The sequence below is a fragment of the Mobula birostris genome, chromosome 7 (assembly GCF_030028105.1).
Source record: "Mobula birostris isolate sMobBir1 chromosome 7, sMobBir1.hap1, whole genome shotgun sequence".
Classification (NCBI taxonomy): domain Eukaryota; kingdom Metazoa; phylum Chordata; class Chondrichthyes; order Myliobatiformes; family Myliobatidae; genus Mobula; species Mobula birostris.
Window position 1 is genome coordinate 141,419,773 of NC_092376.1, and position 12,604 is coordinate 141,432,376.

General features: G+C 42.2%; 1 protein-coding gene across 1 annotated transcript in view; it reads left to right on the forward strand.

Moving 5' to 3' along the window:
- Positions 1-12,604, forward strand: part of LOC140200969 (electrogenic sodium bicarbonate cotransporter 1-like) — a 104,777-nt gene that overhangs the window by 16,954 nt on the left and 75,219 nt on the right. The window contains 1 exon segment of the mRNA XM_072264609.1: positions 10,642-10,794. Within this exon segment, the coding sequence (XP_072120710.1) occupies positions 10,642-10,794 (153 nt within the window).

The following is a 12,604-nucleotide window of genomic DNA, read 5'->3' on the forward strand; positions in this document are numbered from 1 at the left end:
TTATCAGTCATGAAGAAGGGTCTTGGCCAAAATGTCAACTGTTTATTAATTTCCATAGATGCTGCCTGACCTGAATTTTGTATGTGTTGCTTTGGATTTCCAGCATTTGCAGACTTTTGCACATTTATGATTATACAAGGTTATACTTGCAAGAAAGAAACAACAGCACTGAATCAAAAGAATAAATTTCAGCTATATCATGCCAGGGTTAAGATTGGAGTCCACCATAGAAGAGTTAAGCAAGTCTACTGGCCCATTATCTGGTAGCATAGTTCCTGGAAAAGATGCTATAACAAGTGGAAAACCTTACAGAAAGTCTAGCACTGAGCTTCCACTAACTGGATGTAAATGACGGAAAAAGACTGAGATAACGTGAGATGTGATGCAAGCCATCTGTACTTAGCCAAAGGAAAATAGAAATGATAGTAACAGTTAAAGGGGTGAGTCAATATTAGGTACAAGAGGAAAAAAAAAGACCTGCAAGTCCATAGCTCTGTGAAAACATAAAGGAGATTTACATAGCAAGCTATTTACAGAGAGTGGTAGGTGCTGGAACATGCTGACAGAGGATGTGGTAAAAGCAGATACAAAAGCCATACAGTATTTAAAAACATTTACGCCGGCACATATACAGGAAGGGAATTAATAAATAAAGACCACATGCAAGCAGATGTGCAGTTTAAATTGGAATACTTTTGGGCACAGACATCATGAGCTAAAGGGCCTATTCTGGGGCTGTGCCATTCTGTTCTGTTCTATGATTATCTCAGCATACCAATAACAGCTGGTGGGTCATGCCGGTCCTGAGTTTCAGTATGATTCAGGATGGAAGATTAACTGTAGACTTCAAACCTACATCAGCTTGTCGGACCAGAAGAACCTGTTCCCATGCTCTGTCTCTAAATAAATAAAAGAACTTCAAGGAAGCAAAATCAGCCTTTGCACATTGTTCTTGTAGATTTCATCAAATCATTTGTCACTGTCACCAGAGCTGCTTTATTTCCAGTTTTAGTAAATATAGGATTCACAAAGGGCACTGTGCAGTTTGTTTGGTGTACTTTGGATAGTTTTGAAGTGAAATACTTACTAAAGAAAGTTTGGGCTTTTTCCCCTCTTACATTTTAAAATATTCTTTTCACTACTTCTGAATTGCAATTTTTAAAACATGGAAGGGAGAGTGTTGCCTATGTACAAGACTGGAATGGAAACACTTTAATCTGTCCATGATTCAACATGAAGGCCAAAGCTAGGAAGGTACAGTATATATCAGGAAGTGTTTATTCGCTGATGATGCTGTCTTTCAAATCCATGACAAAGTTCTACTATAAGAACTAAGGATCACTTTTTTAAGCACTTTGTTCTCACCGTAAGTACAAGAAGTGCTGTACTGGAACAGGAAATGCTGTAATATCAACTAATTATCCTCAAAATAAACCATTTAGAAATAGTTTTATAAGTTCTGTCTAGGTTCCACAGCAATCACCAGTCCCTCACTGGATAATAAACACAATGTCCACATCAGAAAAGCTGCAACAGTTAAAAAGATATGAAACAACTTCCAGTTCTCCAGGAGGACAAAGCTGGTGTACTTTGCTCTTGTGGTAAGGGTGAAGAATAGACAAGTGAAATACTGTACCTAAAGAGTAAAAGTTGAGAAGTTTCTATTGTGCAGCCTAGGCTGCTAACTTAACATCAAATGATAAACAGAGCTACTGACAGAGTTATTTCAAAGGACAGATTTACCATGTGCAACAGCCGATTCAAACAAATATATTTATATTGATAAAGCTACTGTATTTAAGCAGATTACAAATTAGACATCTAGCTCAGGATATACTATGTAGCAGGACTCTTCAAGCTTTGCTATAAAGGTGCATACAAACAAGATATGAAGTTACACACAAAAAAATTGCTGGTGGAATGCAGCAGGCCAGGCAGCATCTATAGGAAGAGGTACAGTCGACGTTTCGGGCCCGGACCCTTCGTCAGGACTAACTGAAAGAAATGGTAGTAAGAGATTTGAAAGTGGGGGAGAGGGAGGGGGAGATCCGAAATGATAGGAGAAGACAGGAGGGGGAGAGATGGAGCTAGGAGCTGGAAAGTTGATTGGCAAAAGGGATACCAGGCTGGAGAAGGGAGAGGACCATGGGACGGGAAGCCTGGGGAGAAAGAGAAGCAGGGAGGGGAGCCTGGAGGGTGGAGAGCTGAAAAAAGAGAGAAAGAAAAAAGGAGGAAAATATAAAAAAATATATTAAATAAATAAATAAGGGATGGGGTGTGAAGGGGAGGAGGGGCATTAACGGAAGTTAGAGAAGTCAATGTTCATGCCATCAGGTTGGAGGCTACCCAGACGGAATATAAGGTGTTGTTCCTCCAACCTGAGTGTGGCTTCATCTTGACAGTAGAGGAGGCCGTGGATAGACATGTCAGAATGGGAATGGGACGCGACTTCCGCGTCCACCATGACGCTGAACTCTTCTTCCGCCAGCTCCGTCTTCGAGTCCACTGCTTCGGCAAGGACTCGCCCACCCCCACCGATGACCCCTTCTCTCGTCTTCAACCCTCCTCCTCTTCATGGACGCCCCGCTCTGGTCTTCTGCCTGCTCTGGATCTCTTTATTGCTAACTGCCGACGGGACATCAACCGTCTCGACTTCACCGCACCTTGTTCCCATTCCAACCTCACTCCTTCGGAACGCTCTGCTCTCCACTCCCTCCGCACCAATCCTAACCTTACTATAAAACCCGCTGATAAGGGGTGTGCTGTTGTAGTTTGGCGTACTGACCTCTACCTTGCCGAGGCACAGCGTCCACTCGTGGATACCTCCTCTTATTTACCCCTTGATCATGACCCCACTAAGGAGCACCAGGACATTGTCTCCCACACCATCACTGACCTTATCAGCTCAGGGGATCTCCCATCCACTGCTACCAACCTTATAGTTCCCACACCCCGCACTACCCTTTTCTACCTCTTACCCAAGATCCACAAACCTGCCTGTCCAGGTAGACCCACTGTCTCAGCTTGCTCCTGCCCCACCGAACTCATTTCTGCATACCTTGACACGGTTTTATCCCCCCTTGTTCAATCCCTTCCTACCTATGTTCGTGACACTTCTCACGCTTTGAATCTTTTCAGTAATTTTAAGTTCCCTGGCCCCGACTGTTTTATTTTCACCATGGATGTCCAGTCCCTATATATTTCCATCCCCTACCAGGAAGGTCTCAAAGCCCTCCGCTTCTTTTTGGATTCCAGACCTAACCAGTTCCCCTCTACCACCACTCTGCTCCGTCTAGCGGAATTAGTCCTTACTCTTAATAATTTCTCCTTTGGCTCCTCCCACTTCCTCCAAACAAAAATGTAGCCATGGGCTCCTGTATGGGCCCCAGCTATGCCTGCCTTTTTGTTGGCTTAGTGGAACAGTCCATGTTCCAAGCCTATACTGGCCCTTCGCTACATCGACGACTGCATTGGTGCTGCTTCCTGCACGCATGCTGAGCTCGTTGACTTCATTAACTTTGCCTCCAACTTTAACCCTGCCCTCAAGTTTACCTGGTCCATTTCCGACACCTCCCTCCACTTCCTTGATCTTTCTGTCTCTATCTCTGGAGACAGCTTATCTACTGATGTCTACTATAAGCCTACGGACTCTCACGGCTACCCGGACTATTCCTCTTCCCACCCTGTCTCTTGCAAAAATGCCATCCCCTTCTCACAATTCCTCCGTCTCTGCCACATCTGCTCTCAGGACGAGGCTTTTCATTCCAGGATGAGGGAGATGTCCTCCTTTTTTAAAGAAAGAGGCTTCCCTTCCTCCACCATCAACTCTGCTCTCAAATGCGTCTCTCCCATTTCACACACATCTGCTCTCACCCCATCCTCCCGCCACCCCACTAGGAATAGGGTTCCCCTGGTCCTCACCTACCACCCCACCAGTCTCCAGGTCCAACATATAATTCTCCGTAACTTCTGCCACCTCCAACGGGATCCCACCACCAAGCAAATCTCCCCCCCCCCCCGCTATCCGCAGGGATCGCTCCCTACGTGACTCCCTTGTCCATTCATTTCCCCCCCCATCCCTTCCCACCGATCTCTAGACATCCCACCCTGCAAAAACTCATTTCAGGGAGGTAGCACCACTGCCCCCCGCAACCGCATATCATACTGACTGTGTAATACTTTGTTTAGTGACTTTGTCTAATCTGTAAACCAAGTTGGGTATATGCAGAAAATGTGACATTACAATATGTACTTATATTATATTATATTATATTATCATGTTTATTCTATTACAACTTCAAGCAAGTCTACACGGAGTTTGGCCTCATCACGTAGGACATCAATAGAGTAGCTCCTTAGCAGCTAGCCGGCTAGTTTAAATAACGTTAGCTATGCTAATGAACGAATGACACCTGTTAAACTCATCTCAACATGTCTTTTACATTTTAACCCACTATGGGCAATAGAAAAGTCACTGTTGCAAACAGTGCAGCGAGCAACACTGTCATTATTTTTGAGGTCGACTGTAAAACCCACCCACAGAGAAAACTGATTGGTCTCTCTTCATGCTAAGCAGACCTATCAGGTTGCTTGCTCTCACTCTCCCTCTCAAAAAAATCGATTTCCGGGATATTGTATATAATTTCCAGGCATCAGCAAGCCGCTATCAATATGTGGGAGACTCCCGGAACTTCCGGGAGAGGTGAGATGTCTGGATCTCCATCCAGGCATTAATCCTTGTAAGTGGAACAAGTTCTACACATGCCCTTACACTTCCTCCCTCACCAACATTCAGGGCCCTCGGACAATCCTTCCAGGTGAGGCGACACTTCACCTGTGAGTTGGCTGGGGTGATATACTGCATCTGGTGCTCCCGGTGCGGCCTTCTATATATTGGCCAGACCCGACACAGGCTGGGAGACCATTACGCTGAACACCTATGCTCTGTCTGCCAGAGAAAGCAGGATCTCCCAGTGGCCACACATTTTAATTCCACATCCCATTCCCATTCTGACATGTCTATCCACGGCCTCCTCTAATGTAAAGCTGGAGCCACACTCAGGTTGGAGGAACAACACCTTATATTCCATCTGAGTAGCCTCCAACCTGATGGCATGAACATTGACTTCTCCAACTTCTGTTAATGGCCTTCCTCCCCTTCGCACCCCATCCTTCCTTCCTTCCTTTCTTCCTTTCTTTATTTATTTATTAATTATAATTCCTCCCCTTTCTTTCTCTCTGTTTTTTCTCCCTCTGTCCCTCTCACTATAACTCCTTGCCTGCTCTCCACCCTCCGGGCTCCCCTCCTCCCTTCTCTTTCTCCCCAGGCTTCCTATCCCATGATCTTCTCCCTTCTCCAGCCTGTCATATCCCTTTTGCCAATCAACTTTCCAGCTCTTTGATACACACCTCCCCTCCTGTCTTCTCCTATCATTTCGGATCTCCCCCTCCCACTTTCAAATCTCTTACTATCTCTGCATCTCATCAACTGTATCTCTTCCTAGAGATGCTGCCTGCCCTGCTGCATTTCACCAGCACTTCTTGTGTGTGTTGCTTGAATTTCCAGCATCTGCAGATTTCCTCGTGTCTGTGAAGATATGAAGTTATTTGGATTTGAACCTAGATGATGGAAAACCCCAGTGAGTAATTGGGAAAAAAATGTTCTCTTTGTTTCTAGCAGGAGATCAAAGTCCGTAAGGGGACTTGGCTCCAACTATTTTAAGAACAAAGAGCTAATTGTATGTAGTTTTTGAGCATTTCCAAAACTTGTACTATTTAGTTATTCACACAAGACATTGTAAATCTAATCTCAGTCTGTATTACACTGTCACCCTCAGCTGATCTTGACAAAGTGATTGTGGAGAGGCTATTTCCCTTGTGGGATAATCTACTGGAGAATTAGGAGTTACTGTTCAAAAATAAGAGGTTATCCACCCAGAGAGAGATGAGGCATTTTTTTTCTTTCAGATGGTCTTGAGTCTTAGAAGGCATTTTTGACATTTCAAGTCAGCGATAGATAAATTCTTGATAAGGAGTGGAAGGTTGCTAGGGGTAGATAGGAATACAGAGCTGCTGATACAATGAAATCAGCTGCAATTCCAATTAAGTGGCAGAAAAATCTCAAGGGGTTAAGTGACCAAATCCTAACTGATACATTTGCAAGTTTTCCAACAAACAGAAATGATATAACGCAGAGAAACAAAATTCTTCCAAATCCTTCCATCTTTCTCCCCAAGTGCAGCTGGGCATAGACAACTTCAAATTCATACCAGAAGCTATCTCTGCAGGAATATGCTGTTACAATGCAGGCAGAGGTAAAACTGGCACTCGGAGACCTGGTCATCATTTGACTTTGATTTTCAAACCTCAGCACATAAACTTAGATCCTTCTGGAAATCAGATAAATTAGGAAACAATAATTCATGAACTACTTTTTGTTTCCCATGTGACCTTTGGACTACTAGCTTCCCATATTTAAAGGCATATAGACAATAGGAATATGAGAAATGTGCCAATACCTTTAACAGGGTGAGATGTTTTGGATCGTAGTTTCATAATTTAGATTATGAAACTAGACATCTGTAAATGAAAGTTACACATTGCACCAGGGAACAGTTAGCTCACTCAATGATTTGGAACCCTGAATAAAACTGAATACAATATTTTGCTTCATAAAATAAAGAATAAAATAAAACCGAAGATTAGGACAGCTATAGTGTCAATTGTACCAGACACCATACAAAAATATCCCGCTTTCACCCTTATCTGTTAAAATATGCAATTTCAAGTTTTAAAAAATATTTTTAGAGTAAGAGTCTTGAGATTACATTTGAATGGATCAAACACACTCTAGACAGGGAGACCAAAATTAATCATTATTCTTTGTTAAAGCCATCTAGTGGTCTTACGAAGGAAATATTGTATAGATGTGAATGCCTTTTCCACTGCAGCAATTAGACTGTCTACTGTACATACTCACTTTTGGAAAAATAACTACCAAGAAAACATTTTCTATGTGGATTGCGTGCAACTGCAGGGGTTGAAGATAATATTCCGATAAGGAGGCAAAGTTCAGAAGAACATCTATTTTGTTTTCAAATTAACATCATCTTATCAAAATCAGGAGTTATTATTATCAAGCTGTTAATTAAAATGATTTTTTAGAATTGTACATGCAATTTCAAGTCTTTATTATCATCAGGTTAAAATGTTACTCAGTTAGTCATATCTGCTCATACACCAGCAGTAATTTATGAAGATCCAAGACCATGTTTCAATAAATAGAAGAGCTGTTGTAGTGTTGGGCAATAGTTTGAGGTTCACACGAGGAATTCTGCAGATGCTGGAAATTCAAGCAACACACATCAAAGTTGCTGGTGAACGCAGCAGGCCAGGCAGCATCTCTAGGAAGAGGTACAGTCGAGTTCACGTTGAGGTTTTCTTTCAGCTAATTTCATCCAGGCAGTAAGTGAGATGTTACATTTGGTCATGTGGTCCGAGGGAGAGAGAAATCAGCCACAGTTCCATTAGGATCATGAGAAATAAAAGTAGGAGGAGACCATTCCGTCCTTTGAGCCCACACCAGAAATCGTCTGACCTTCAATCTCTGTTTCACCTTCCTTCACAGCATCATTTGCCTTGGTTTCCTCAGTAGCCAAAGAAACATGGAACATAGAACATAGAAATCTACAGCACATTACAGGCACCTTCGGCCCACATTGTTGGGCTAACCACGTACCCAAGAAACTGCCGAGAATTTCCCTACAGCATAGCCCTCTGATTTTCTAAGCTCCATGTGCCTACCTAAGAGTCTCTTAAAAGACCCTGTTGTATCCACTTCTACCACTGTCGCTGGCAGTACATGCCACAAACCCACCACTCTCGGAGTGAAAAACGTACCTCTGACATCTCCCAGTACCTACTTCTAAGCACATTAAAACTATGCCCCTTCATGTTAGCCATTTCAGCCATGGGAAAAAGCCTCTGGCTATTCACACAATCACTGCCTCTCATCATCTTATACAATCTATCTGGTCAACTCTCATCCTCCGTCACTCCAAGGAGAAAAGGCCAAGTTTACTCAACCTATCCTCGTAAGGCATGCTCTCCAATTCAGGCAACATCCTTGTAAATCTCCTCTGCACTCTATAGCATCCACATCCTTCCTGTAGTGAGATGACCAGAACTGAACACAGTACTTCAAGTGGGATTGAATTAATGTCTTATATAACTGTAACATTACCTCACGGCTCATGAACTCAATCCCACGGTTGATGAATGCCAACACACCATATGCCTTCTTAACAACACTGTCAACTTGCGCAGCAGCATTGAGTGCCCCACGGACACAGATCCCAAGATCTTTCTGATCCTTCACACTGCCAAAGTCTTACCATTAATATTACACTCTGACTTCAAATTTGACCTACCAAAATGAACCACTTCACACTTACCTAGGTTGAACTCCATCTGCCACTTCTCAGACCAGTTCTGCATCCTATGGATGTCCCGTTGTAACCTCTGACAACCCTCCAGACTATCCACAACACCCCCAACCTTTGTGTCATCAACAAACTTACTTAACCCACCCTTGTACATCCTCATCTAGGTCATTTATAAAAATCACAAAGAGGAAGGGTCCCAGATCAGATCCCTGAGGCACACCACTGGTCACCGTCCTTCATGCAGCATACGAACCACCTACAGCCACCCTTTGCCTTCTGCGGGCAAGCCAATTCTGGATCCATAAAGCAAGGTCTCCTTGGATTCCATGCCTCCTTACTTTCTGAATGAGGCTTGCATGTGGAACCTTATCAAGTGCTTTTCTGAAATCCATATACACTACATCCTCTGCTGTACCTTTATCAATATGTTTTGTTACACTGTCAAAAAATTCAATCGAGCTTGAAAAGTACGACCTGCCCTTGACAAAGCCATGCTGATTATCCCTAATCAGATTATGTCACTCCAAATGTTCATGAATCTCGCCTCTCAGGATCTTCTCCAACAGCTTGCCCACCACTGAAGTAAGACTCACTGATCTTTAATTTCTTGGGCTATCTGTACTCCCTTTCTTGAACAAAGAAACAACATTTGCAACCCTCCAATCCTCTGGTACTTCTCCCATCCCTATTGATGATGCAAAGATCATCGTCAGAGGCTCAGCAATCTCCTCCCTCGTTTCCCACTGTAGTCTGGGGAATATTTTGTCAGAACCCAACAACTTACCTGATTTAATGCTTTTTGAAAGCTCCAGCACATCCTCTTTCTTAATGTCTATATGTTCAAGTGTTTCAGCCCACTGTAAGGTCCTTTCCCCTGGTAAATACTGAAACGAAGTATTCATTAAGTACCTCTGACTTCATGCACACGTTTCCACTATCGCACCTGATTGGTCCTATTCTCACACGGCTTATCCTCTTGTTCTTCACATACCTGTAGAATGCCTTGGGGATTTCCTTAATCCTGCTCGCCAAGGCCTTCTCATGGCTCCTTCTGACTCTCCTAATTTCATTCTTAGGCTCCTTCCTGGCAACCTTGTAATTTTCTAAAGCTCTAACAGTACCTAGTTTCTTGAACCTTTCATAAGCTTTTCTTCTTAACTAGATTTTCTACATACTTTGTATACCATGGTTCTTTAACTCTACCATCCTTTCCCTGCCTCAATGGAACATACCTATGCAGGATGCCATGCAAATGTTCCCTGAACATTTGCCACATTTCTGCCATGCATTTCCCTGAGAACATCTGCTCCCAAGTTTCTGCCTAACAGCATCATATTTCTCCCCCAAGTGAATGTTCTCCCAAATTGTCTGCTCCTATCCCTCTCCAGCGCTGTGGTAAAGGAGATAGAGTTGTGATCACTACCTCCAAAATGCTCTCCCACCGAGACCTGACTCCTGACCAAGTTCATTTCCCAATGCCAGATCAAGAACAGCTTCTTTTCTAGTTGACTTATCTACATATTGCATTAGGAAACCTTCCTGAACACACCTAACAAATTCCACCCCATCCAAACCCCTTGCTCTAAGGAGTTTCTAGTCAATATTAGGAAAGTTGAAATCATCTCCCACAACAACCCTATTATTATTGCACCGTTCCAGAATCTGCCTCCCTGTCTACTCCTCAATGTCTCCGTTACTATTGGGGGGGGGGGGTCTGTAAAAACACCCAGTAGAGTTATTGCCCGCTTCCAGTTTCTGACTTCCACCCACACTGACTCAGTAGACATTCATGACTTCCTCCTTGTCTGCAATCATGGTACTATCCAATACGATGCCCCCAACTCTTTTGCCTCCCTCCCTATCCTTTTTGAAAAACCTAATACCCAGCACACTCAGCATCCATTCCTGCCCGAGACATTTTTTTCTGTCTGTTACTCAAAACCTGCTTGTTTCCTTTTTCTACATTCTTTTTCACTCACTTCTGCTATGATGCCTCAAAACCAACACATACTTACCAGGCTGACAAAATCACATTTTGAATCATCCTATTAGAATCTTGATCCATGATAAAGTATCTTCCTAATAAATGTATGCTTTCAAAACAATGAAAAAATAAGAGGTTTTGGTAATTGTTTGACATATTCAAGAGTTTAAAGTTAATTATAAAATTTAACTGTCATATTTGTTTTGATTTCAGAGATAATTGTCAACAAAGAAATCATAAATGGCAATCTTAGAAGTGAACTCAAGGAAAAAGTCACATATATCCTTCTTAGGGGTCATAAGCACCACACAAAAAAGTCCAGAATACAGGTTATGGTTGATTTAGGGAGGAGAATTTCCTGTACAAGTAAGTTACTACTTTTAAGCAATTCTATCTATAATTTTCTCCTCTTTGTATCCAATTTCTGCAACTTGTTGTTTGCTGAAGTATGTGGTAGAATGACTTTCTCCCAGTTCTGTGTCAATGGTGTCTCTGGGAATTCTTGGTTAATAGAGAAGATTGAGATTGGATTTGTGCTCCAAATCATATTTATTTTCATTTCCCAAAGATACCAATGAACTTTGGTGCATGATTTAATAGGTAAAGCCTGCTCTGGCATGTTTTCCCAATGTGTCTGTGGGATTTGTCTTTGAAAATGAAACATTTTTTTCCCAGTTTACAGGGAGGTTCTCATGTGAGTTTGATACTTTTGTGATAATGTGACAAAAATCAAGAACCTGGAATGTTGGAAGTCAGAGAAAGGTGTTCTACAGGTCAACTAGTGAAATCATGGGCAGCAACACAGAAGGATATCAAATTCCCCATGTGCTTATTTTAGCCTTTTGAAAGAGAACATGCTAATAGAACAGTACAGTGCAGGATTAGAATCAGAACCTGGTTTAGTATCACCAGATATTTTGTAAAATTTGTTAACTTTGCGGCAGCAGTACATGATAAGTATAGAAAAAAACTGAATTACAGTAAGGAGATATATGCATATTAAATAATTAAATTATAATAAATCGTGTAAATAGAGAAATGATAAGTAGTGAGGTAGTGTCCATGGGTTCAATGTTCATTCAGAAATCAGATGGCAGAGGGGAAGAAGCTGTTCAGAAATCACTGAGTTTGTGTCTTCAGGCTTCTGTACCTCCTTCCTGATGGTAACAATGAGAAGAGGGCACGTCCTGAGTGGTGGGGGTCCTTAGTGTTGGAAGCTGCCTTTCTGCGGCACTGCTCCTTGAAGATGTCTTGGGTACTACAGAGGCTAGGACCCACCATGGAACTGACTAATTTTACAACTTTCTGTAGTTCACTTCATCCCATGATCAGCCCATGATCATGCACTGAAAACAACGTTGATGGTCTTTTCCCACAGGTGCAGGGTGACCTGTTGAGCACTTCTGGCATTTTTTACTTTTACTTTAGATTTCTAGCTTCTGCAGTTTCTTTTGATTTCGTCCTGTGCTGCATGTGGATGAATATTCCATTCTTTATGTTTATGTCAGTGTCTTCATACAACAATCAACTTCAACTAGTTGTAAACTTCTATACCCACTTTTAGGCTAACATAAATTACTTCTTTCTGCACAAATGTGCATTTAGAGTTTGGACTTTAATATTATAAACCTTAACATGAAGCCCCCTGAGTACATCTTTCAGTTTTCAAAATTTCTCTCGTCTGTGCATTTAAAACATCATCTTAAAAGCGAATATAGTGTTGATTGCCTACCCAAACTCTACCAAACTTGGAGCAGAAGGTGCTTGTTGGGAAGGATGAAATGGCAGGTAGTTGCTCATTTTGCCACCTATGCTGAACACCTTTTATGTTCTTGCCAAAGGAACTGCAAGTTCTGAGTGGTGTTCCTCCATTTCCAGCATTTATAAGCTAGAGTTTCCTATAATTTAATAGGGTTTTATACCTTTAAAAGGAGGCTTTGAGGTTGGATTTCTTTTCTCCTCCTGGTACCCTCTTGATGTGATACAGCTCAGAGTATCTATTTCAGAGGTCTGATGTCAAGAACATGAAGAATGTGACTTACCCGTTGCTATCTAAGAATAATTGGAGCATTGATGGTCCCATTCAGGAAGCTACCAAAATTACAATGTCGGGACAGATTCTTAAACAGAATTATATAATTATCAATGGTCTTGCCAGACCTTTTGTTCTTGGTTC